General features: G+C 47.4%; 2 protein-coding genes and 1 non-coding gene across 4 annotated transcripts; 2 read left to right on the forward strand and 1 right to left on the reverse strand.

Moving 5' to 3' along the window:
• Positions 1 to 226: 226 nt before the first annotated feature.
• On the reverse strand, positions 227 to 18528 carry ctdspla (CTD (carboxy-terminal domain, RNA polymerase II, polypeptide A) small phosphatase-like a). 2 transcript variants are annotated; one of them, XM_057012746.1, is made up of 8 exons: positions 17965 to 18528; positions 8537 to 8703; positions 6974 to 7006; positions 5540 to 5641; positions 2879 to 2935; positions 2304 to 2396; positions 2037 to 2222; positions 227 to 1622 (listed from the first exon to the last, which is right to left on the reverse strand). In XM_057012746.1, the coding sequence occupies exons 1-8, from the start codon at positions 18038 to 18040 to the stop codon at positions 1497 to 1499; spliced, it is 840 nt and encodes a 279-aa protein (XP_056868726.1). In that variant the 5' UTR covers positions 18041 to 18528; the 3' UTR covers positions 227 to 1496. The 2 variants fall into 2 exon arrangements, with proteins under 2 accessions (XP_056868726.1, XP_056868727.1); XM_057012747.1 differs by lacking the exon at positions 6974 to 7006 and having other exon boundaries at positions 17965 to 18523.
• Positions 18529 to 21508: 2980 nt separating this feature from the next.
• gars1 (glycyl-tRNA synthetase 1) lies at positions 21509 to 26047 on the forward strand. Its single transcript, XM_057013327.1, has 17 exons — positions 21509 to 21807; positions 22129 to 22230; positions 22362 to 22464; positions 22608 to 22749; positions 23009 to 23097; positions 23255 to 23331; positions 23512 to 23657; positions 23726 to 23875; positions 23941 to 24103; positions 24174 to 24338; positions 24410 to 24516; positions 24597 to 24743; positions 24826 to 24911; positions 24995 to 25104; positions 25176 to 25269; positions 25344 to 25534; positions 25614 to 26047. Exons 1-17 carry the CDS (start codon positions 21556 to 21558, stop codon positions 25737 to 25739), a joined length of 2250 nt encoding a protein of 749 aa, XP_056869307.1. The 5' UTR covers positions 21509 to 21555; the 3' UTR covers positions 25740 to 26047.
• Positions 22802 to 22940, forward strand: LOC130514321 (small nucleolar RNA SNORA84). The gene has a single exon (XR_008946980.1). It is a non-coding gene; the product is annotated as a small nucleolar RNA SNORA84 (small nucleolar RNA).
• Positions 26048 to 26082: the final 35 nt, after the last annotated feature.

The following is a 26082-nucleotide window of genomic DNA, read 5'->3' on the forward strand; positions in this document are numbered from 1 at the left end:
CTGCAGGATCCTGCTCACCTTGGAAGGCAGGATTGTCCTCCTACGCCAGGATAAACCCTCCTTTCTACAGAACAAATCACTGGGATTTACTATAGTAAAATGCTTCAAGGCTTTTTCCCACCCTTTAAATTTAAGACAGACAGACTTCTGCTCCACATATGGTCAAAATCCAAGTTAATAAATACACTTTATAGCGGCTTTATGTCACGACACCATGATCCAAAAGTGACAGTGTGCAAACTTGCAACTTTAATGACGTTGTACAGTACGATTTCAACAGCAGTCCTCACAACCCATGTTCCCCCAATAAATATGGATTTTTCTATATCATTTAAGCTAAATGTTCTATTTGCTTGAAAAGTTTAACATTTACTGGTGGATATCTTGATTTTTTTTTTGGGGGGGGGTATTAAAAACAAGTTTCATTGCCATTAAAGATCATCAATTTACAGTAATTCAGCCACAAATCACATAATTTCAAAATATATTATCACTTCCAACTAAGCAAACGATCAAGCTAATAGGTCAGGTACCTCTAAAGTGGCACTTTTTGGGTTTAATCGATATATTATTTTTGTAGTATAATATATTACGGTAATTAATACATACATCTACAGCTTTTTCCTGCACTTCGTTAGCTCATTAACCATCACAATTCTGTACAGTCCTCACATGTAATGTACCAGGTCACTTTTAATGAAGCAATAAAGGATAAATGTACGGTAAAGTTAAAGAATTATGAAAATATATGCTGCAGGGCTACTGCTAACGTCACTGTCTGACCTCTTAGCGACCCCCGAGCTCCTTATTTGAATAGTTGGAAGTGAAAATGCCCACAAATTCAACAATTCAGTGTCGCTAAACTTAACAGCAAAGAGCCTCACAGGTCAGGCCAGATGGAGACGGCGTTCTTGAGTGACGGCTAAGGGCCTTGTTTCCAATGGACCCGATAAATTCGCCTCTGGGAGACCTGCGCCGGTGCGCAGCCTCGAAAAATGAGCACCCCCCACCCCACGAAACCCCACACCACAAATTGAGCACAGCAATGAAGGCACTTCATTCTGTAAGAGAAAACAGATCACAGTCGTGTGAATGGAAAAAAGGGTCGGACGCAAAAACATCAGCCTGCATAGCACAGCTCGTAACATAAAAAAGGTTACTCAGGAAAAGCCAAACAAGAAGAATCTCTTCGGTCGAGTATTTCTGGTAACTAAAATATTACTTGATAGAATAGTAAAACCTTCTGTCTCTGATAGAAAAATTACTTTATGTAGGTTCTGCTCTTAGAAACATATAATATGTACATACAGTAATATTCATCTTTAGGAGTCCTGTACAAAGAGAATGCTGAGATGGAAAAACACACAGTTTATTGTCTCCATGTCTCAACAGAACTGTTGTGTGAAGGCGTCTGGGTCCCGGGGTTGGACACAAAAGCCGGCTGGAGGACGGAAGCTGGGCCGCAGGACCAGGAGGCGGAGCCTGAGCCGGATCTGCTACCTGTTCCTCAGACTCTGCAGCTGACTGTAAACGTCCTCCTCCTTGCTGAGGCCCTCCAGCAGGGGGATCAGATCCAGCAGCTCCGTGTCCGTCATGTCGTCAAACCAGGACTGCACCGGGACCTGCGGAGGACGGGAGCAGCACAAAGCGTGTGATCAAAGGCGAAGCCCCAGTGGTGCATGCCAAAGTCTTTCATTATAGGTGAGGAGGAGGGTGTGAATAAATAATGAGGAGGGAGCATCAAAGAGAAGAACGGAGCCATTTTACTCAGGCTAGCTTTCTAAAATCTCACCACGGGAACTTGTCATACCCTGATAGTGAGAACTGAGTGTTTCAGGTACTCTTCAGAAGATACAGTATTAATATTAGCACATTAAAAAAGCATAACATCATACTTTGCAGATGCATTGATGTATTTTCTGCAGGTGGGCTGCGTCGACAATGATTAAAATTACATCTCTGCTGGAAAAAAATGACCCAAATCCTCAACATAACAGCACGCAGGCTTATTTTTGCTGTGTTGTTTTCTGACTTACTGCATTCTCAGGGTGGAAGATGTAAGAGGCAGGCGAGTTGTCTACAATGATGACTCTCTCGAGCTCCCGGCCCAGTCGGCTGAGGTCTTTGACGTAGTTTCCTCGGTGGAAAACGCAGGATTCCCTGAAGAGCCGGGTGCGGAACACCCCCCACTGGTCCAGCAGGTCTGCCACGGGATCGGCATACTGGTGGGAGCAAGGATACGGGGTTAGCGGCGTCGGCGAGGCGCGAGGCCACGTTAGCAGGTCATTGTGGGTGGGGCCGACCTTGGCTAGGCTAGCCGTGAAGAGGACGCACTCGAAGAGCTCTCCCATCTTCTGGAGAAACTCGTCCACGTGGGGCCTCTTGAGCACGTACACCTGGGACATGGTGTTGTGGTTTAAATGCAGTAATATGTACTGAAAATAGTGCTCAACACCTCAGATTCAATCTTTTAATCTCTCCTTGCTTCACTTTTCAATATCATTTACAATATTCAGTAGCTGCGTGTTTATTAAGAGTGCCGGGATCTTCTTGCTATGAGGCGCTAACAGAGCTAGTATTATCCTTAAATACGACCTCTGCGCAACAGTTTCCAGACAACACCCTGTGATCCCAGATGTCGTACTTCCTTCATCCTCCACAGGTCGTCGTGGTTACCTCGCCGCCTCCAAGAGCAAGTAATCAAGCATAGGCCAAGACAGATACAGAGCCTATCCTGGATTACTTGAACCCGGTTGCAGCTACTTCTGCTCCCAGCAGGAGAACTCTTCCGCTTTATTACAGTTGAAGGACAAAAAACAAAATAAAAAGAAACAGGAAGTGCCAGATTTAGCAAAGGATGCGGTAATATTTTACATACCTGATGAACGGTCCCGTCAATCTCCACGGGGACAATGAAGTCTGCATTACCGATGGGCTGAAAAGAATTGAGAATTAAAAACATTGCTCAGACTTTGTTAAACATAAGCTTTTTTTTTAGCCTTTTTTTGTTTAATGAAGCTGAAAAGCCCGGAAGCTGAAGGAGCACGGCGGAGAGGAACACGGCCGCATTCTCAGCAATCAGCTCTTTCATCCTCAAGAACGGTGAGGGGAAGAGAGGAGGAGGAAGCAGTGGAAAGATGAAAGGATCAGGTGGGAGGATCTGTGCTGTCTTTTCAGAAGGAGACACAGACGATGGCGACGCAGAGCGCTGCTTCTCTGAGCTCTGAAGTATTCTTAGCTTGACACTAACCAGGTTAGAAAAGAAAAAAAACATTCAGAATGTCACTGTAGCGGCAGAAAACACTCATAAAACTGCAAATTCCAGATCTGATTCATAAAGGTATCTATACCAGGGACGCATCATGAATTTAGAGATCTGTTTCGTTTCAGCCACCATCGGTTTTCCTGACAACGTTGAAAACAAATGAAAACTCCTTTTTTAAACTGATTCACTCTTAACCAGGTACAGTTCTGTAGCGTCCAACAGAGGGAGCATTTGTTGCAGGAATGTCCGACCCAGCGCTCGGACCTCACACTTGTCACCTGTAAAGTCCTGGACGCTTAATCCCGCCATTAAGGGACGGTGGAACAAAAGGCCCTCTGTAACAGAGATGTGTGCTCCCTTTATGTGATCTAAGAGTGAGTCAATGAGCCTTTCCCACCCCTCACTCTGAACACGGACGTGTCCACGGATGCACTTTAACTCTGGTTAATGTTTACGCCGGGACGCAGAAAAAGACTCCAGCCCCGACGGCCAAAGATCGGGACCAGATGGACCGAGGGAGCGGATGAAAGAACAAACGCACGAGGACAAAAGGAGGAGGGCAGGATGAGGAGTGTTGACCCGGTTTGCTGCTCCACTCCTCAATCCCTCCATCATCTGAAGAATGGAATCCGCGACACGCTGGGATGGTGGGAAATGCGCGGATATGGAGGCAGGGAGGGTGTTTTTCCCACAGAACAGGGCTGGTTTTGGAAGGACTTGCTTATTCACTGCAATTACATGCAGTTGCCATCGAAATGAGATGGTTTTATTATATTGTAGCATCTTTAAAGTCGGTGAAGACCGACATTGGGTCTTAAAACAGCAGAACTCTTCCTGCAGCATTCCACAAGGCCCATAAATCAGCGCTTTTCATTTCCCAGGGAGGATGCAGCGCAATTAATTTGCGGCGAGGGCGACCTCGTCCAGATCTGATCCCACTTAGGCTCTTGCAGGAGATCGGTTTACACGGTTTACATTAGCGCTGCTAACAAACGCAGGAGCCAACTGTCCGCACAGCTGGGGCCACAAATCTGTTCAATACAATTTCATTATTATTTGTTATCCAATTTCTTACCATTACCGTTTTTAAGGTTATTATACATGTTATATATCCCCACAGCTGGTTTTACATAAGCACCACGCATCGAATCTAATCCTGGAGGAGGGGGAGGAATTATCTTTTCATCCGTAACTTATGGGATACAGTATGTGATGTGATACGTTATGTAAGCCCCCCCACCCCCCCTCATCTGTACACCATGTGATGTGTTGCCTTTCTGTAACCAAATCTCCGATGACAACTCGGATGTTTTGATGCGCGTCTACATCCTCGCACAAAAACCTCGACGGTAAATCCCGCGCCACGCCGGTTTGTCGTCTGCGTCGCGCACGTTTTCGTCCACTGAATCGTCCGGATCCATCTTTGCACACGGATCTCTGGAGTACGTGACTGGGGACGGTAGCGGTGGGAAGAGTGAGAGAGAAAATCATAAAGTTGATGTCGAAACGCATGGGACACACCCAAGTATGTGGTTGAGCCTGCATGTGTGTGTGTGTGTGTGTGTGTGTGTGTGTGTGTGTGTGTGTGTGGCCTCACACTTCTGTTGCTATGAGACCGCTGTGGGCGGGTCTCCCCCTTGTCAAACCAAAACAGATTAATTCCAGGTGTCCACAAATTGATTTCTAGAGCGGCTTCCTGAGCGGTTTTGGACCTGGACTGAGAGGGATAAGGAATGGGTCGGTGGGTGCACCAGGCGGGTCAGCAGAAGGACCCTGAACCCGAAGTGTTGTAAATAGCTGCATCCAGCTCACACACGTGTTACTTTTGGAATACCACGGCCCTGGAATGTGATCTAGTGTGGTCCTGGAGCAGTGTTCCGTTGGATATTAGATCAGTCAGTGGGAGTTTCAGTAAAAAAAAACCCAAAAGGATTCTATAAAAAGAAATTCCTTCTGTGGGTTTCACATGAGAGGTAAAATATTAATGAATTCCTGAGGGAACGCTGTTGGTGGGAACCATGAGAAATTAAAAAGGTTGTGCACAGAACCTTTAGTGAGGGTTGTGGTCAAGGTAGGTTCCCCCTAAAGGTTCTGGATGGGGTCAACATATCGAATGTGCTCTGTATCATTCCAAACTATGGAATTTTGGAGGAAAACGACTTTTCATTGAGTCAGAGAATCTGATTGTTATAGTCTTTTAATATTAAAGATAAATATATGTTACAATATGGCAGTCAAGAACCTCAGTACGCTGTTGCATGTTAGCGGCGTTACCTTGAAGGAGCTGTGCACGAGGGTTTCGTCCAGGTCGATCACCACGCAGTTCTTGCCGTAGTCTGCGATGTTGACCTCTGGCAGGAGGAACTTGGCTGGTGGCTGCAGTGACAAAAAATACACACTCTTTAGCACCGGGGATCGCTAATTTTCACAAACACACACCGAGGGGGTGATGATGAGTCAGTTGGAGCAGACAGGAAAGTAGCGGGAGGAAATTACACAACTATTTTAGCAAACAGCTAATAATCGGGTTGAGAGCTTCAGCGTCGCCTTATGTTAGCCAAGCGTTCAGGGTCAGAGGGGAAAAAGTGAAAAAGATGGGCAGATGGTGCGGCCATAGGTGGCCAACGCTCGCATCTGTGGACACGAACACACGCTATAGAGGTGAGGAGCAAGGACAGTCCCTGTCAATCTCACACACATGCGCTCCTGTTCAGCATGCCTGCCTCCTCGTGCCTCTATCTGTGTTTTGTCGTGCGTTTCGATCGGCCTGTTTTCATCGCGTCTTATCTTGGACTGATGTGTCCCGGGCATTTGCCCAGGTCACCCGATGACACACCATCAGGAATGTGATTGAAACAAAGGAAGCGTGAACCTCCGCGAGGTTTGAAGCAAACCAACGGCCCTGTGGACACCGCCACCAGGGGGCGCTATACAAGCAAGATACAGTAGCTTAGAACTAAAAAGAACAGATCAGGTTAGGGGAAGCAGTTTAGATGCTCCATTGCATGTTTGTGGGTAAACTGGAGCACCACAGATGACATGTGAACTCCATACTGTCATTTTATCTTGACAGGATGTACAGTAAGTGTCTCTATCCAGCAGTTCCAGGGTGGCTGTCAGCCCAACCTCAGCCTTCCTTGCTAAAAGCACACAAACGCGGAGTTCACCGCCACATGCACTTCCTGTCGCCGAAGGGAGACGGTGCAGTTCAAAGTGTGGCTGAGATGTGGGACGGGGTGTGTGTGTGTGTGTGTGTGTGTGTGTGTGTGTGTGTGAAGACGTTAAATTAGTCAACCGCAGGACCACATGGAGTCAAAAGCAGACAAATGAATCGCAGCGTTCGCTCGCTGAAACCAATCCCAGCTCTGCTGGGCTAATTCCATTAACCGCGCAGCGCCTGAGCATGTGATCCATCTCAATACTAGCACCTACCGGTAATTTAATCCAGAACCTTACGGGTTAGGCGCGCATTTATTAATCTAAATGTCCTGATACATGAATTCATACGCTTTATAAGGAGAAACGGGAGAAGAGGCGACATGAACGAATCAAAGTAAAACAAACGGAACGGAGCAGGTGTCACGAGCCAGCGAGAGGAACGAAGGTGTCATTTCGCCACGGTGTCAAAGTCCGCATGCATCCAAACGATGATGGAGGGTGGAGGTTAGCGGCATGGGATGAGGAGAAATGAGAGATGGTAATACATACACTGGAGATGGGGAGGACCTGAACCTGGTCACACTGAAGAACGCAGACAGGGAGACAAGAAGACAGGGAGACAGGGAGACAGAGAGACAGTTACAGAAAACAGTGAAGAAATCAATAGCAGTAACACAGCGATCACCAGAGAGGAGGAGAGAAGAGGACGCGGAGCCACAGGAATAAAGACCCAACTGGCTGCAGAGCAAACAGCCGCTATCGGAACAAATACAGCTGGGCTGAAATCCCGAGTGTGACCCGAGCTTTATATGGCCGCATTTGGAGGGCTCACTCTACATGTGTCTGCCAATATTTGGAAATGTACACAAAAACCCAAATGCGAGCACACTAAACCGTGTCACAGTGAAGGGATGGAGCATCATGATGTTAGTCTCCAATAAAAGACAATAAATGGCAATAAATTTGTATACATTTGGTGGTTGTCAAAGAACACGTGACAGAAAAGTAACCTGGAAATTAGCAAAAAGAAATGCTAATGGTTTTCTTTCCACATACATAACTGCCCTCCATACGTTTTAATCAGATATTTTTTAATCCCAACTCTTGAAACTGCACCATTGTGTCTGTAATGCAGGATTTGAGCAGCACAGTGGTTAAATGCTCATCATTCGCCTCCATACTGAAGTTCAGGTACCTCAAAACTGCATTTGAGTCAACGATTGTTCCTCTGCTAAGCGTAAACAGGAGGCAAAATCTGATATTATTTTGTGCCATTTATAGAGTTTGTGTACCTGCCTTGGCAGCAGAAGACTGTATTTTTGGAGGAGCTGGGAGGAAGAGGGGGAGAGGGGCGGTTTGGCGCCTTCCCCCCCTACCCCCGCCAGAACGTTTGCTGGTCGGTGTGTGTGAGGCGAGCAGGAGGCGCGGGCGCAAGGCAATCCATCACAGCAGACACACACAAGGCCCACTTTATGGGTATTAGAGAAGCAGTGTGAGTTTGTGCATGTGTACATGTGTTGCCATGGGTTTATGGTAAGAGTTGTGCAAGCCCGCGCCAGACGCTGCGTGTGTGTCCTTGTGTGTTTGCATCAAACTGCTTATTCTACTAGAAAAGTGAGGACATTTTTCAAAAGTGGGGCCATTTTAGGGTAGCAAGCTGGGTAATTATGCTATGAAAGTCCCCTCAAAGATAGAAATTTGAGAATACGTGTGTGTGTGTGTGTGTGTGTGTTGAGCCTCTCAGCGTGCTCTGCGCTGTGTGTGTTGCTCAGCGTGCGCGGCTGTGTGTGTAGGCCGATATTGAAGAATGCGAGATGGGAAGCGAGCCCGTGTTTTTCAAGCAGCAGACGGTAAACAACCTCCAAGTTCAACGGGTTTGAGGCAGCTGGAAAAATTTGCGGAGGGATCTCGGCAAGGCCTCGGCCTCAGCTGCCTGCAGGAGAAGGCAAACCCTTAACAAGCTCTCTGCAGCAAAACAAACAACTGTTACGCCCTGACAAATCTCTTCCAACTATAATTTCGCTCCAATTTTTTTAAAATCTGTTTTTCTGAATAGAGAAGCAAAGTTTGAGGAATTCTGACTGTCCGCGAGAGGGAAAATCGGGGCTTTACCTTCGGAGGACTGCCGTTCTCCTGCGGTGGCGGCGGCAGAGATAGCGTCTTGTTGTTGGGGGGTGGCGGCTCCACGCGGTAGTCATTGTAGTTTCGGAAACAGCAGAAGAAAGGGCTGAAAATGCTCCGGCTCCGGTGCTTCTTTAGGCTGCTGTTGGACTGGGAGACTGCAAAAGATCAAAGGCCAAAATGGAAGTGAGGTCAGGCGGGAAGATTATTTCTACAACGTAATTCAACAGACGACGTTGAAGCCCTTTCAAAGGGGTCTTCTGGAGGAAATTAGCCCTTAATTTGTTGAGGATTCCGACCATTGGAAGCCGCGAGGAACTTCTGTCTGATCATTCTTTGCAATTTTATTTGCACCAGGTTTTTTTTTCCAGATGGACTTTGAAACAGGTGTCTGATTAAAGCCAATTCAAATAGCAAAGTTTACAGAAGCAAATGACATTTCCACTCCAAATGATGGTGCACTGTAAAATATGCCGCGAAAGCTCGAACGGCATCAACAATTTACCAAGAAAAATGGGCAGCAATAGAGGAAACATTAAGAAGAGCAGGTACAGCAAGCGGAAACAGCTTTTCCTTGTAACCGTGAATAAGAGTCTGACACTGTACCAGTTTCTGAACAGATAAAAACAGTTCCAAAAGTTGTCGCTTTCCAGTGAGCTTAAATCATGTAAAGTTAAATAAAAACCTTTAGCTGCCCCGGTAGAATATCATAAAGGCTTGTTCTGGGGTAACCTTGTTATGTCACGCTTTTATTGGCACTTTTAGCTACCAAATGCGTGCAAGATTAACCTACTCCCTGAATAAACTGCTTTTCTGCACGGCTACGATGGGTATCAATTCTAAAGCCTTCATCTTCTTTGAAAGCATCTAAAAGAGAGAAAATTGCCGCTTTTTTGCAGCACTTCTATCGCACTCAGATGTATATTGGACGGCGTAGTGAGACACCAGTCCATGCAACACAGAGGACAGGGACTAAAATAGAGCAGAGGGCCTTCTGGGAAAGCAGTCCAGTTAATTAACATTGAGAAGGAAAAAGAGACGAAGGTAGATGGAGTCATACAGAGTCATAAATGGACAGAAAGTGGAAGAAAATAAGCGTATCGCCGCTTTTAAAAGTATGTTCTAAAAAGGTTGCAGTGATGTGGGATCCGGATGACGTCCTTGTAAAAGCCTGTATAAATGTTCCCCAGCAGATTATGATTTTTCATATTTTCTGTCGTCGAGGATGAGCGGGCAAAAATGGAAATTTTGGCCGGCACAGGCAAGGCTAGGTGAAAATCTGACAGTGCAATTATCCGGAGGTGTCCCTGATGTCGCAACTCAGCCAGTTTAATTGCTTTAAAGCTCATTTGCGGGGCCGTAAATCCCGAGTCTGTCCAGGGTTTTGATGTGCTCACAGTTTTGACTTTGAGGATCGAGGTTTTCGTGCCTCGGAGCATCCATCGCATACTGCTCCTGCCTCCAAACATATTCGTAAAGCCACGTAACACAGGCAAGTGGCTCCGAGGAGCTTCAAATTTGCCTCCTTTGATCCTTTGATGGAGAAAGATGCAAAACAGCCCCAGAGATAGAATCTTAACAGACTGTGTTACTATAAACGGTGCGAGACTAGAGGATGTTCTGCCCACGCAGGCTCGACGCGTTCACTGTCGGTGCACAAAACTGACACGAGTCTGGAGAAAACAAACAGGCCCGGTTAAATTGAGGTTAGGTTGGAAATTAGCCCGAAAACTGGTAGAAATGGGGTCAGTGGCCAATTTGCAGAGTTAATAGGTTGCTTGACGATGAGATACAAGTCCAAAAAATCATTTAAAGCAGTTTTGGTTTGTTTTTGTGACTTAAATAAAAATCTTTCAAGGTTGGGATCCTTCCACAAACAGTCTAATGTACTTGATAAACGCAACTAAAGATGAGCCGAACATAAAAAAATAAATAAAACAGTTTAAAATGAGTATTTTAGCACATTAAAAACTGGAAATTTCCTCGCATGTCAACAGAGAACAGCAACCCAGTGGAACTCTGGGTGAGCTGAACTCAAAGAAACGTGTCGCGCGGACCCTCCGCGTCCTCCTCCGCGCTCCCTGGAGTTGGCCCCAACCACATTCATCCGTCTTCGTACTTTCGTAACCCTCCATTTTGAGCCTGCCTACATTTTCCCGCCCTGGTGTGTTATCCTAAAAAAGGAAGAAAAAAAATAGGAAGAAAGAAAAAAAAACAGGTGGGAGTGAAGCGGGAGAGGAGAGGGGGTGAAGAATGGGTGGGGAGAGTTACAGTGGCCAGACAGCCTATACTTGGGTCTGATTCTTACTCCACCCCCTGCACAAACAGAGCTTTCCTTTCTCCCTTTGACACAAACAACATAGCTGAGGGTTGACTACTGCTGGAGCAACCACACACACACACACCCACACACACACACAGTCATATGCGACGTATGCACATGTTTTAGCAAGGAACCAGGCATGTTGTTCTGACCACATCCTCACGCCGGAATGTGGCTGCAGCCGGCCGAGAGTGACATGTCGGAAAAAAGCCCGCCATGAGGGGCGCCCGTGTTCCCTTCGCAGGCGGAGCTGCAGGTGCACCTTATTTACCTGCTGGATGCGCTCAATCGACAGACCGTCCTGATATGAAGCGCCAGCACAGCTTTAGCTAACAGCTTCGCTACTGTACGCAAACAGGCCCCCCTGTCACATGTGCCGCTCGCTCGCTCGCTCGCAACACCGGAAGAGAGAGAAAATGAAGGAAATTCTCTGCATTCCTGACAGGAAGAGATAATCACCCTGTGAGCCTGACGTTGGAATAATGCCAAGCGCAGAGAGGCGATACGATCTGTTTTTGAAGGGGGGGTCCTTTACTTCAGAAAGTCACAAAAGGTCAAAGCACAACGTGGACACTTTAGAAACAGCACTGGAGGGAAAATGGTTGTAATGTCAGGGATAAGATAGAAGATAAATGTGGGTTTTTTTCTCAATCTGGATGCTGTTATCTTTTCTTAGCAATCATTAGTAAAAGTGTGACGGGAGAATATGAAAACAACCCCTTCAACATTAGAAATGATGGTGAAAAGACACGGGCGGTCCTGGAGAAGGGCGGGCAGGTAACTGTGAGAATGGTCCCCGTGAAGGAGCGGCTTTGAATAATTCAGATGGAGAACAAGCTGGTTTTAAATGGCTCGGCTAAAACAAAACACATGCGGAGAGAGTGTAAGATTTACGGAACTATTTCTTCGGTCAAAAACCAAAACAGGAGAGTGAAAACTCGACAACACGGAAAACAAGGCCAGGTCTCTAAAACCCTTGCAGGGCCCGAGCCAGCCTGCAGATCGCACCGATCTCTATAACCTCCCTACATTTAGACTTCTTTGGGCTGTGGGTGATTACATTTAAAGTGGGACTGACTGTCTAAATGAATTATATGAGGTAATACCAAAAAGGAGCATGTGCACACAGACTGACAGGATTTGTTCGCTCGGAGTCTGAGATCCAGTAACAATCAGAGGGAGAAGGAGCGGCAGAATGTGAAACGCTTCTTTCCTGACTGGCAGCAACAAAGAGGGAACTCCAGCGTGTCAGCAGAATAACAGTGAGGAAGGAATTCCTGCAGGACACTCTGTATTCACAAGGCTCGCTTTTGATGCCGTGTTCCTGCTTTTTATTTTCAGCTGGGTGCAGACTGCATGGTACAGTCCAGTGAAAACAGGTGGAAGTAGGCGGGTTTGGCCCGGATGAAGCTCACCCTGAACTCCAATCATTACCCTTTCCCAGAGGATAAACCGAACAATTATGTTACTAAATTATAAGCTAACATGCTTAAAACCAGTAATGTACCGTAAATAACTGCACTGATATTCCCTTCACAGTTAGCGACACACTGTGCTAATTAGCAAAGTTGGCAATCAAGCAAAGAAAGCTGCTGACCAAGATCCTTAACCAAAGGAAAACGGTTAACGGATAATCTCCCGGAGTGGCTACTTCCTACAGCAGCGTTCCAATAAAAATGCAGCGCGAAAGCATCTTCACATATCGGAGCCTATTAGCATTCAGCTCTGGCCTGTTTAGCCTTCAGTGATCATATGTCCTTAAAGGAAAGAGACACTGTACTTGTCCTGCCATGTTTTCATATTATCTGTGCTAATTTGTGGATTTGTTCCAAAGTGACAGGGACGAAATTTTAAAATACGTGTATTATAGTTTTAGACAAAGCTGAGCTGTCAACTATGAGCTAAACAGCCTGTTTTGGAAAATGGGTCTATCATATTAATCATATTGCGTAATAGCACAATATAATTTAAATAAAAAACCAAAAAACAATCCATTACACCGTATCCTAATCTGTAGGGGCCTGTGAATATGCCGCGCTGACTCCTTGGTGTTGCTTCCATACGCATCTAAGAACATTATGTACGCATACATGTCAACATACGTGACCTTCTGAAGGATGACATTCACTGCTGAACAAGCGAAGACATGGTACGATGAGATTACACACATAAACAACTCGCTCGGCAGCCGTGTTGTGCAAGGCCTTAGCTCTCCTCGGTGCTGCAGTGAACCCTGACACAGAGGTTTAGGTGGGTCCGGCCCGGTTTCCCCGCCTCAGCCGTACAGCGGCAGGCGATGCCAGTCCGCCCGCGGGGCCCCGGGAGGATGCGGGCTACTGTCGCTTCATGATACGAAGGATATGACAAGCGTGGGGGGATTAACCCACCGAGAGCTCCGGGGAGAAATAATGAGGAAGATCTGACGGAGTTACGCAACCAGCAGCAGCCCACGCCGTTTGGAGCTGCGGTTTATTATTTATATCGTTCTATATTCGCGTCTGTGATTGTTGAGCACAATGTGAGACTGATGGGAAATCCTACACACCAGGCTGTTACATAAAACCCAGTCAGAATTAATGCTAGATGCACTCAAAGGCCACCGTGACCTCAGAAATGAAGTAAAATTGATCAAAAGCCAGCAAGCAGTGCCATATTTATTGATTATTGATTGTGCTTAAAACTGCGATCTCACGTGAACGCTAAGAAAAAAAAAGAGGAATCTGGAGGAACCAACAAATCTACCAAGAACATCGGCCTCAGACGTCTCCAACTTCAACGCCGATGACATCATCGGGACTTAAACCGTTCGTTGTTTCGGGGAATTTAATTCATCCCGAACCGAAGGGAAGCAAACAAGTAGGTCGTGACCGTATGTTGAAGGGCGCGGATGTCTTCGTCTCCACATGTAGCGTCCTACTTAGAGCCCCCGGCGGGGTTACGGTTAAACATCCAGCAGAGAGCCTCTTCTACGGCCTCCGAACGCATCTGCGTATTTATTCTTCGCCCGTCTGTTTAAAAATGCATGAACCTCTTGTGATCTCCTGTCCAATAACTCATAAAGTGGCAGGCGGCATTACCCGAGAAGGGTGGCAGAAAATCATTACAGCCAAAACATGATCTTCGTTCTGGACGGCCAATTACTGGTGACGAATGCCAGACAGAAGAGAGCAGAATGTGCAGACGGCTACCTCTCTTCTCCCCAACACACACTCCCGCATACACATGGAGGAAGAGGAGGAGGGCGCAGACGGGCAGCACGATCATCGCAACCTCGGTGGCAACGGCGGTACTGAAAGGGAGGGAGGAATTGTAATGAAACCCTTCCCAACATGCACAGGATTCAGGAGCTTGAAGAGCATCTGGACTCCACCGACTGCATCAGTCCAGGCGGCTGCGACCACAATGTTCGAGGCTCATGATGTGGTGCATTAACCAAAAGTAGCCGTTCAGATGTAATAAAGGCGGAGCGGAAGGGTTAAATACTTGAGTGGCTGCAGAATTATTTGTTTTCGTCATTCATTTTAATAAGCAACAAAATGTCACCAACACAGAAACAAAAGTGGATTTGAATAGGAAGTGAAACAGGAAGCTGTCCTCTGGAGAGCGATCAGATGATTGTGATTATCCTGATTACACTTCAGTGAACCCAGAGGACGGACGTGCACTTCTGCTAAAAATCCATCATTTTCATGAGAAGATAGATTTTTCTTTTTTTTATCTTGCTTCAACTTAGTCCGCTGAATCAAAAACAAGTCCTGAGACAGCCGGACAATTATTCCACTGGTTCAGAGCGCGAGTCCTCACGGAGACATCAGACAAGGAGTGATGAGAAATGTATTATTCCCAGCTTAAGCCCGTCAGCCAGCAGCGTGGGAGCGGAGAGAAGCGCCGAGGCGCGTTGTTTTCCCCTGTGGCCTCAGCGCGATTTCATCTCCTGCACTGCGCCTTCCAATCCGCACGCCGGCTCCTAATTAAGGAGAATTTTGCCATTCTGCAAGAAGTTCTGAGAGTCTGACATAAATATTGCGTATCACAGGAGAAAATTCCTATAGAGACACAAAGCACGACCCGATTTCTGTCCTCAGAGGTCAACGTTTGACTTTAACCCCGTTAAAATAACAACAGAATGACTGAGGCGGCGGCACTGTTGTTCAGGAACCACCAGGAACTGCAAACTTTGGTCTCAAACCACTATAAATGCTGATCAAGAGGTTGTTTCTTTAGTTCTTCTCTTTATTCCTTTTTCTTTTTCTAACCCTGCGGCCACGACCACAAGTATGTCAAACACAAACGTGGCCGTGTTTACTTGTGAAGAACCATGGTTAAAAAGAGACATCGGATCCGGGAGAGAGATGTAAACGTGACACAATGAGAGATGAAAACACCAGCTCGACTCTCACGGAGCCATTTCTGGTTCCCGGTGTCATATAGGACGTGAAATTCGGAACGACAGAAGGAAAATGCAGGAAAACTTTGACAGAATTTGCAGCTCGTGGCTGAAAAAGGATGGAAGCCCTTTCATTAAGTGAATAAATATAGAATTCCGTCCCACAGCTTCCTCTTCAGGCATGTTCACCCACATGCTGGGCACGATCCCGCACACACGCTTAACAAGCTTATCAGTCGAGGGGATTAAAGGAAAGAAATACATGCGTTTCTTCCCGATATGGTATGGGACTATAATGAAGATGGGTTTAACGCTGTGCAACCGGGGGTGAAGATAATCGGCTTCTCTGAGCAACATTGGCTGCAACAGCCTCACAAAGACCTCGGAACCAGTCCGAAAAGCCCGATAACACGCGGCGGCCTTCCGTGTGGCAGCCTGGGATTCCGGTCCAGCCAAAACTTTACAGTAGCTGCCCTCAGCGAGCGGGCTCCGCACACCCCTGCAGGTGTGGTCCGCACATCATAAACACTTCATGAATGTGCGGCGGCGGGCTCCAGGAATAAAAGGCGTGCATGAAATCACAGGCTCCAAACGCACGTGCAATTACAGCTGCGGTGCTTTCTTTAAAAATAAAAATAAAAAGTCCCCTTCTTTCCTGCCAGAGTTGTAAAACCACAACTGAGTAAAAGTCTCGAGAACACGTTTTTAAGTCAAAAAGGACCATTAAAAAGTCACAATTATCAAAGGGGAATGATCCACTTCCACTAAATCCAAGTTCTAAATTAGCTGGAATAGAAATATAGATTCATTTGAGTCTGAGCTTCAAGCAGATGAAGCAGCGGAGAAGATCTCCGGTTCATTCGCGCCGCTGCATCGAAGCGCTAAACTCGGATTTAACCTAATCTGATTAAAGTAAACGGCTCCTCCATCGATACCTGTCAGACCGCCCAGTTATGGGAGCAGAGCCTCGGTGCGACGGAGGCGCGCCGGTGGCCCACTCGTTACATCCCGTTGCATCAGATCATGACAAGCAAGCGGCTGCCAAACGAAAAGCCTCATTGGGGCTCAGAGAGAAGCCACACTGCTCTCTTTCTCTCTGTCCTATTTCTTTTCTGGACGAGCGGAGGAGAAGCACAACGTGCTAACACGAGTGGAGACCAAAAGTGCCAATTTTAAGGCTCCTTATTGCAGAATAGGCTCTATCGGGGGGGAAGGGGGGTGATAGTTGACTTTAGACCAATACGCAGGTCTGCACGAATGACCTTGACCTTCACCTTATTAAAACAGACCCAAGATCTGGTCTGATCTCCACCTGAGCTGAATGTGGCTCTAATGAGATGCTTTGGAAGGAAATGGATAGGGTTCTGAAAATAGCCCAGCAGTGCTCTGAAATATTCATTGTGTGTGTGTGTGTGTGTGTGTGTGTGTGTGTGTGTGTGTGTGTGTGGGTGTGTGTTTTGTGCCCTCTCTGGTCAGCAAGTGACCCTGGATATGATCCCGGGGGATTAATTGTGAGATTCCCTGCGTCATCTGGGATTTACTGTTCCAAACCGGCGGGATCCTGCGGACGACATTGTGGGAATCCTGATCGATCTTTTTGGGGTTTTTTTTTGGTCGGGGGGGTGTTTTGATTACTTTGTGACGCCTCAGCGAGAGAATGGAGCGGCCCAAACTCTCTTACCTGCGTCCGACGCTTCTTTTCAGCGGTTACATAACGAAGCGGGCGATTGAGAAATGCTCTGAGCAGGAAGGTGCCCTTTCCTCCGGCCAGAGGAGAGGAAGTTCTGGCCTCTCAACCCTCCAGGCGCCCATAGAGCTCAGCAGGAGGCGTGTCGGTGGGTGGGTGTCGGGAAGAATGCCAGGGCCCTGGGCTACACTCCCCCGTGCACGCTGCCGCCCTCCATGACCTGGTCTCACAGTGTGTGCACGTGCAACTGTGGCCTGTGCACACTGGTGGAAGCCCCACGCTGAAAACTTGATGAAAACTGGCCGCGGGTGCGGGGGATTTACTGCCGATGTCATCATCATCACCATCATCATCATCATCATCATCACCATCATCATCACCATCGCCTGAGCTGTGGCGCAAAACAAGAGAGGGGATGTTGCTGCTGCCTGCACGTAATCTCTGGCACAGCTGTCGTCCGGCGGACATTTCTGCCCAAACCACGCTGATACGCAACCTGTTTACAACTTCACAGGCAAAATTCAAAAACACGTGGTCCTCTTGTGACAGGAACCACATCCGGCCCAAATAAAGGGGCATCCAGCATTGGCGTTCAGGTTCCACTGGCATGGCCACTGCTGCTAGCTGACATCAGGCCCTTTACAGTACCAGTGATGCATGCAAGGCTTTCTCCAGTACAAGGGGAGGATTACAGTACCCGCCCCCTGTAGTAATGCTAGCTCACTCCATCCAGAATGAAATAAATGCCGTTTTTTTTTAAAGCGACAGTGTAAAAAGGAAAACAAGGCACGCTAAACAGAAATAGGATGCATTTTCAGCGGATTCCAAACAAGTTTACGGCTTTTCTCGTGGCTCTGGGTTTGCGCCTACTGAACAATGGAGGTTTCCGTCATGTTATTGCCCAACGCAGGAACCTGTCGGCGGAGCGCGCTGGCAAACAAGCGGCGCAAATAAAATACTATATTTCAAGGAAAGGAAAAGAAGGGAGGGAGGATAAATGGAATCATTCCCGCGCGTCTTACCTTTATCTGGACTTGAAGAAATGCTCTCCTCCTCTTTCGGATTTGCAACCTGTGTTATTATGGACGTGTTGTCCATGGAAACGAGATGTTGTACACCTACGGCTACACCGCTTTTGGTTGTTGTTGTTTGTTTTTTTAGTCCTCGGTAAACATTACCAAAGCGTTACTACTACAGTCTCTCGGGCTCCAGTCGTCTGCTGTGCGCAGCAGCATTAAAATCCCGTCTCATTCGGAGCGTGCAGTCCCATTTCCCCGGAGCTCACAAACGCGCGAGAGAAGGCGAAATATCAGCGGCCGAAGCGGAGATCCAACATCCGCGGTGGTGACAGTGCGGGAGGCGAACAAAGCGTCAGTCCCGCATTCAGGGTCGTGCGTGTCCGCTGTGGTTGTTGCAGGCAGCATATCACCCCGCCTGCTGCTGCCGCTGCGCGCTCCGGCTGCGCTCCGCACACTACAATATCAGCTGCGCTCTACAGTGTTTATCCAGAGATGGCGACCGTCCTGCTCCCGCAGGGGCCGCGCACAGCTCAGCTCCAACAACAGCAATACGTCGACGCGATCAGTCCGCCCACCTCTCCGCGTCCGCTGCCGTGTGCGTGTGTGTTTTTTCTTTAATAATAAAAAAAGAAAAGAAAAAGAACCTTAGATTCGAATCGGAAATGCGCCTTTTGCGCCAGATGAGGAGGTTAACTAGCAACCACATCATAATTTTATATAACTCTAGGGTCAAAAGTCCATCAACCCCACCCAACATAAGGAATTCATTCCTCTCCGGTTCTGCATTTTCGGCAACATTCTCCACAAAAGTGTTACATTAGAAGTAGATTCTTGAATATAAATAAAGTGATATATTCAATAATTTTGTCTGGCACCCGCGTCAGGAGACGAAAACATGAATTTATAATTATTTATTGTCAAGCATCGGTCTAATTTAATCACTGAGCATTAATTTCTTAAAAAACATCTAGCTGAAAATTTAATGACCTAATAGATTTTGGTTTAAACAAATTGCGCAGCCACACAAAAATCCTTTAATTCCAGCAATTTAAATTATAAAATGGTTAAGGAATACATGTCTGATGGTTCTAAAAAGATAAATAATCCAATGCTGGGCTGGAAGGACCCTGTATATACAATGATGGCATCACCAAGGTCACTTTCCTCTGACTTGACAGAGAACTGACGAACATCTCGCTCCAGATGGAGAAATGTTCTGCATGGTAAATAACTCGACCTTCGCCTCAGGCCCACTTCTGCAAGTTTCCATTGGATTCTATTGTAGCTGGCTCCCCGTCAGTTGGGCTGACGTCCACCCGAGCTGCAGACCCACCGCGCGTACTGAGACAAGCATTATTCATGCTATTTCAGCCTCGGCGGACTGTGGAATAACAACAAGGGAGATAAAGTGGTTTCCTGGGCCGTTGCCAGAGTCAGCGTGTCTGAATGTTCGTCCCTCTTCACCTCTGCTGTCACTTAACCAGAGCCAGACCCAAATGAACCCACCTGAGAGACGGGGGCGTGATTGCATATGGACAGGAGACACAAAAGCAGCGGTGGGCGTAGGTTGTTGACTCCTAATTAGCGTGTAATCTCTCCGAGACAGCGCCCTCTCAGCAAGGGTCGGGAACCTCGGATGCTCCCAATCATGCATGTGCTCAAGTGACACGGCAACACACGTTCCGGAGGCACTTTGTACAATCGCAATCACTTCTGAGCACTTCACCTCGGGGCTCACGTTACGATGTGCGTTTCAGGATTGTGTTGACACTTGAAAATCGAGCCTGCCAGGATGGTCTGGCCTGACATAGTTAAAGTGGGGGACTCCCAGGAAATGGCCTTTTTAATACCGGGACTTGTTACCCGTTTTTACCATTTCTGACCCAAAATTGGTAAAAAGCACAAGGAATAAATGCTCGTCAAGCAGCAAAGGGATAAGTATGTTGTAGCTCACAATAACTAATAAACATGATGGCTCATTTAGCCTCTAAAGAGACGGAGCAGATGGGATATAGAGTATAATCCCTCTGGCCGGCTCTGAGCCTCCACAGGGTCTCTTCTCTAACCGGGTGTGCCCAAAAGACCACCAAAGGTGGGATTTCATTTAAGCCACTTGACATGCATCTGGCCTCATACGAGCCGAACACAGCGGAATGCCCCATCAGCTCACCCCGGCCCAGATGAAGGAGATGGCCTCAGATTAGAGTCGGTGACCCCCATCTCTGCCATTTATGTCCCGGACCAGGTCGGCGATAAAGAAGTCTCACCTTTTGCTACCATCACTCCTGTGATGGCAGAATGGGCTTTTAGAATTCTGAGTCCTCTTGAAGGAGGTGTAAAAAATGAAAAAATAAGGAAAAAGCTGTAACTTTGCTGTCATGAACGTCAATTTGACATGTTTATTGGGAATATATGCTTTGAAAACTTACAGGATGCAAACACTAGCTGGTAGGGTTGGTTAAAAAAAACACTCACATCTTTAAAGGAGGACCTCGCTGCCATCCTGACTTCAAACGTTGCTGGTCTCTGTCACAGAAGTGAAAAGTTCAGCCCCGGAACAAGATATTTCTGTAAATGAATATTTAAAGCAAATGTAAACTTTAATGAGACCCAGATCTTTTTGGCCAACTTCAAACAGATCTACTGTGGTGTCAGATTGTGAGGTCCTGCGACTTTTTCTGAACATGGGTGCAGCTGAGGTGGTTTTAAGAGTCATATTATCACATGTGTCGCTCTGAATGTGGGCTTTTTTAGCAGACAGTATGTGGTGCAAGACATGTGTGGACACGTCTAATAAAGAGGACATTTTAACACTTGGGGATCTGAAATTTTAAATCCCAAAAGGCTAGAGACAAATTAAAGAAGCTGTGGAAGTGTATTTTAAATTCCAGGGAAGACAATAGCAAATCAGTAAGGAAAACAATAAAGTTCTGACGATTATTTTTTCTGCGTCTGCAACTAAAAACGTTATTTTGCGTACGTGCTGCCCCCTTGTGGGTAAAATTATGAAATGCGGAAAGGTTTTTATTGCTCAAATTAGTTTACAAATAAATGTTGAACTGGGAAAATATAGACAACGTGTAGAAAACAAATAAAAAATAACAATACCGCCACGAACAATAATAATAATGTAGAAATTCGTCTAAATTCGACAAGGATTCAGCAAACTCCATGACCCTGACTAGGAATAAGGAACTGTTTTTGCACGGGAGGTAGAATTAAATTTAGAAAAAGTGCATGCACATCATTAATGAATTCATTTGTCTACAAAGAGCAGTGAGAGATAAATGGATTAATAAATAATTCGCATAAACTTAATTCCCCCTTCCTTACAAAATCAGTTCCTTATTCCTAGTCAGGCTGCTGGGAAACCACTGAGTAAAATTACATTTTAAAAAAAAATCAAACTTAGTAATAAAATATTCTAGCTAAACCGTAAAGCAGTCCGACTTATTTATTCTATTTCCCCCTGTAACGAATCTGCCGACACGTAAAATGCCACGCCGGTTTAAGACGAAAGTGCTAGCGGGGGAGCGGAAGCAGCATTCGCTTAATTTCAGAGATTTCATCATTCGCCTCTCTTTTCCGCGGTCCATGCTTCGTAGCGCAACATCTGCACTGCTGCGGACCTCCTCTGAGATCTCCTCCATCTGTGCCGTCTCCACGGTCCGCTCCGTCCGCCACTCACCCCGCTACCTGCCCTTAATCAGGCCGTTTTCAACCTCGGTCTGCTTGTGTAAGAGGAAGAAGAAGACGAGCCTGTGGCTGCAGCCGGCGGAAGGACAAGTTATGGAAGGAAACATTGAGGAGATTCTCGCCCCTTTCAGGCTTGCTGTCAAAGAACAGGTTTCACACTCTCGCTTTACTTGTGTTGAGATGGGATTTTTTAGTTTCGAGAGTCAGCTGTCGACACGTCAGCTTACCCGGCAGCCCGGTTCATCTGACCGGCTGCCTTTGGAAGTGTCAGTCGGGAAATGCATGGTTCTCTAAGTAGCTGCTAATGCTAACGTGTTGCCACGTTTCAGGGTGCTACTGCAGAGTTTTGGAGCAGGGTGGGGTTACGAGATGATGCTAACAATGCTGCTAAAAGACAAGGCGGATAAAACTAGAGCGAGCTTTATTTAAAGCGTCTTCTACGCACGACTCTACGGCCGCTTGTCTCTGCAGGGGGACCTGGTGCGCCAAATGAAACAGGATGGAGCTCCAGAGGTGGACATAACGAAAGCTGTGGCTGAACTGAAAGCAAGGAAGAAGGCTTTGGAGGCAAAGGTGAGTGCTTGATGATCATAAAATGGCGCAGACGGATCGTTTATTATCCCCACCGTTAGGGTCTGGTTGCCTCTGCGGAGCTGAGTTGTGTCCCCTACATGGTTGTAAACACAAGCTGTTTATGATTGCAGGAGCTGGCATTACAACCCAAAGATGACATTGTTGACCGAACCAAGATGGAGGATACTCTCAAGAGACGGTTCTTTTACGACCAGGCTTTTGCTATCTATGGAGGTATACATTTTTCTGCAAATGTATAAATGTTTAAGTGTCCTCAAGCCCCTTTCAGCCCCGCGTTGGGCTTTACGGCACCGTGGAGGGGCTGTCGCCGCGTCAGGACCCTGCCATCGCCCTCACCGATCCCTGATGTTCTACAGGTGTCAGTGGGCTGTATGACTTTGGCCCCATGGGCTGTGCCCTGAAGAACAACATCCTGCAGGTGTGGAGGCAGCACTTCATCCAGGAGGAGCAGATCCTGGAGATCGACTGCACGATGCTGACGCCCGAGCCTGTCCTCAAGTGAGTGTTTTCATTAGCGAGGTTGTAGTTGTAGGTAATGTTACAAGAGAGCGCCTCGTGGTTCCCAGAGTCGGCTTACTCCAAAGTGCTGATCTGTGGGTTTTTGTCAACAGGCGCACATTAAGTCTGTGATTTTATGCATGGAAGCTGCCACCATAGCAGCCTTCCATAGCCCGGTCTCAGATACATTTACAGGATTCAACATCTCCGAACAGACCTGGAAGCAATGCGCGTCCCTTTTCACCCATATTTTCTCCAGGACATCAGGACACGTGGACAAATTTGCTGATTATATGGTGAAAGACGTGAAGAATGGCGAGTGCTTTAGGGCCGACCACCTCCTGAAAGGTGAGGAGTTCCTTGCTAAATAAATTCCCCCAAATATGAGTGAAGATATTTGGGTAAATCTTTCCCATCTGAGTGGGACGATGGAAGTAAACAAACACATCAAAGTTGATTAAAGGTGGAAACATTGCTACAGTAAACCTGCTCTTATGACTTGCAGCTCATCTCCAGAAGCTGATGTCTGATAAGAAATGCACAGCAGAGAAGAAGGCCGAGATGGAGGAAGTCGTCACGCAGGTCGGGGACACAGAAATAAAACCAAAACAGCCGCTTATGTTTACATTTCTAGCTTTCTAGCGAAACTCTTCCTAAATCAGCTGTAGTAGTTGGCAGTAACTTATCTTTTAATCGGTATTTGCAGCTCAATACAAGAATCTGATGCGGTAAATCCTGAATATCCATTCTCCTGAATTTCAGATGGACAACTACACCCAGCAGGAACTGTCTGACCTCTTTGTGAAATACAACGTCAAGTCTCCCACCACAGGAAATGACCTCACGCCTCCCATCTCCTTCAATCTGATGTTTCAGACGTCCATCGGACCGGGCGGAAATATGCCAGGGTACCGTGAAAAAACATAGTTCCACTTGTTTTCTTGTGGCCTTGAGTCATTCATCTTCTATTCTGCAGCTATCTGAGGCCTGAAACAGCTCAGGGAATCTTCCTCAACTTCAAGCGTCTCTTAGAGTTCAACCAGGGAAAGCTGCCCTTCGCCGCTGCTCAAATAGGAAACTCCTTCAGGAACGAAATCTCTCCTCGCTCTGGACTCATCCGTGTCAGGTAGCAGGCCGCCGCGCCGCCCGCAACGGCGGTTTTACGCCTCTGCTGACAGTTTCTCTGTGCAGGGAGTTCACCATGGCAGAGATCGAGCACTTTGTGGATCCGAAAGAGAAGGTCCATCAGAAATTTGCAAATGTAGCTGACCTGGAGATTCTGTTGTACTCCTCCAAAGCGCAGACCAGCGGTCAGTCTGCGGAGGTCATGAAGCTGGGCGACGCTGTGGAGCAGGTGAAGGTCCCTTCAGCCACTGTTGTGGGCATCTTCTCTGGAGCGGGTTCTTAATTCTGCTGTCATTCAGGGAGTCATCAACAACTCCGTCCTGGGATACTTCATCGGGAGGATCTACCTCTACCTTATCAAAGTCGGCGTCGCCAAAGACAAGCTGCGTTTCCGACAGCACATGGACAACGAGATGGCTCACTACGCCTGTGACTGCTGGGATGCTGAAACCAAAACCTCATACGTAAGCGGCCGCCTCGGGACTCGTAGCCCCACGTCTTAATGAACCTGACCGGAACCTCCTTGTACACTCAGGGCTGGATCGAGATTGTGGGATGTGCCGACCGCTCCTGCTACGACCTGGCGTGTCACGCTCGAGTCACAAAGGTGCCTCTGGTCGCCGAAAAGCCTCTTAAAGAACCCATATCCTTTTAGCGTGGTGGTTTTTCCCGGATAATGAGCGTGAACTACCCACCCTGGGGTTTTCCTCAACTCCCCCACACAAAGTTATAAACGTCGTCCAGTTCGAACCCAACAAGGGAGCACTGGGGAAGGCCTACAAGAAGGATGCAAAGATAGCCATGGATTTCCTGTCCATGTGCGACGAATGCTACATTACAGATCAAGAGAAGCTGCTCAACGAGACCGGGTGAGCGCTGCCTCCTCTCCTAAAGGTTAGGGAAGTTTGTTGTCATGTACATCACGATTGATGGGGGCTCCTTCATGTCTAGAGAGTTCACCATCGAGACAGAAGGCAAGACGTTCAAGCTCACTAAGGACATGGTGTCCGTGAAGCGATTCCAGAAGACCATGCACGGTGAGTTCCACCCCGGACAGAACATCTCAGACAAAGTTGGGAGCAGATTCAGTTCATTCCCCCCCCCCGTTTGTCACCTGCAGTGGAGGAGGTCATTCCCAACGTCATTGAGCCGTCCTTCGGCATCGGCAGGATCATGTACACCATCTTCGAGCACACATTCCACGTCAGGGAGGGCGACGAGCAACGAACGGTCAGTAAATATCTGTGGACGTCAAATTGTTGACGCGAGATCTTGGCAACCAACGCTTCTTCCTCCGGCAGTTCTTCAGCTTCCCGGCAACCGTAGCGCCGTACAAGTGCTCCGTCCTGCCGCTGAGCCAGAACCAGGAATTCGTGCCCTTCGTCAGGGAGTTGTGTAAGCGCCCACAGCCGCACGCCTAAGGCAGTCTGAGATTTCATAGAAGCTTAATTCTATCTCCCCCTTTCCAGCCGAGGAACTGACCAGAAACGGCGTCTCGCACAAGGTGGACGACTCCTCGGGATCCATCGGCAGGCGCTACGCCAGGACGGATGAGATCGGGGTGGCGTTTGGCATCACCATAGACTTCGACACGGTGAACAAAACACCTCACACAGCCACTCTGAGGGACCGCGACTCCATGAGGCAGATCAGGGCCGAGGTACGGTAGACGGTTCCTTCCTGTACGTCCTCACTTGCAACGTAGGACTTCTACACCTTTTTCTATTAAATCTCCTCAGGTCAGTGAGCTGCCTGGAATCATTCGGGATTTGGCCAACGGGACGCTGAGCTGGGCCGTAGTGGAGAGCAAGTACCCCATCTTTGAAGGACAGGAGACCAGCAAGAAGGACACAGCCGAAGAGTAAAGCCTTTGCTCCCAGAAAATGCCTCCTTGTTGCTCATGCACCACCAGAAATGCTGCACCAGTGTTGTGATGAGCTCTCCTGGCGCCCACAGTCACAATAAGTCATGTAAACACCATATCTAACAGGCGGAGGACACTCACACCAGACTTTTCCTTGGGCAGTTTCTCATCTGTGAGCATTTTCACCAATCAGACGTTTTAAAAGGGACAAAATGTAACCTGTTGGCACCAGTGTGAGGAGGGTTCCGTCATTCCGGCCTCCGGGCTGATTGGCTTAAGCTCAATAAAGCAACCAGCACTTATGTTACAGCTCTGATGTTTTCTGTGAGATCACCATTACAGGA

This window comes from Takifugu flavidus, chromosome 17 (genome assembly GCF_003711565.1).
Source record: "Takifugu flavidus isolate HTHZ2018 chromosome 17, ASM371156v2, whole genome shotgun sequence".
Classification (NCBI taxonomy): Eukaryota; Metazoa; Chordata; class Actinopteri; order Tetraodontiformes; family Tetraodontidae; genus Takifugu; species Takifugu flavidus.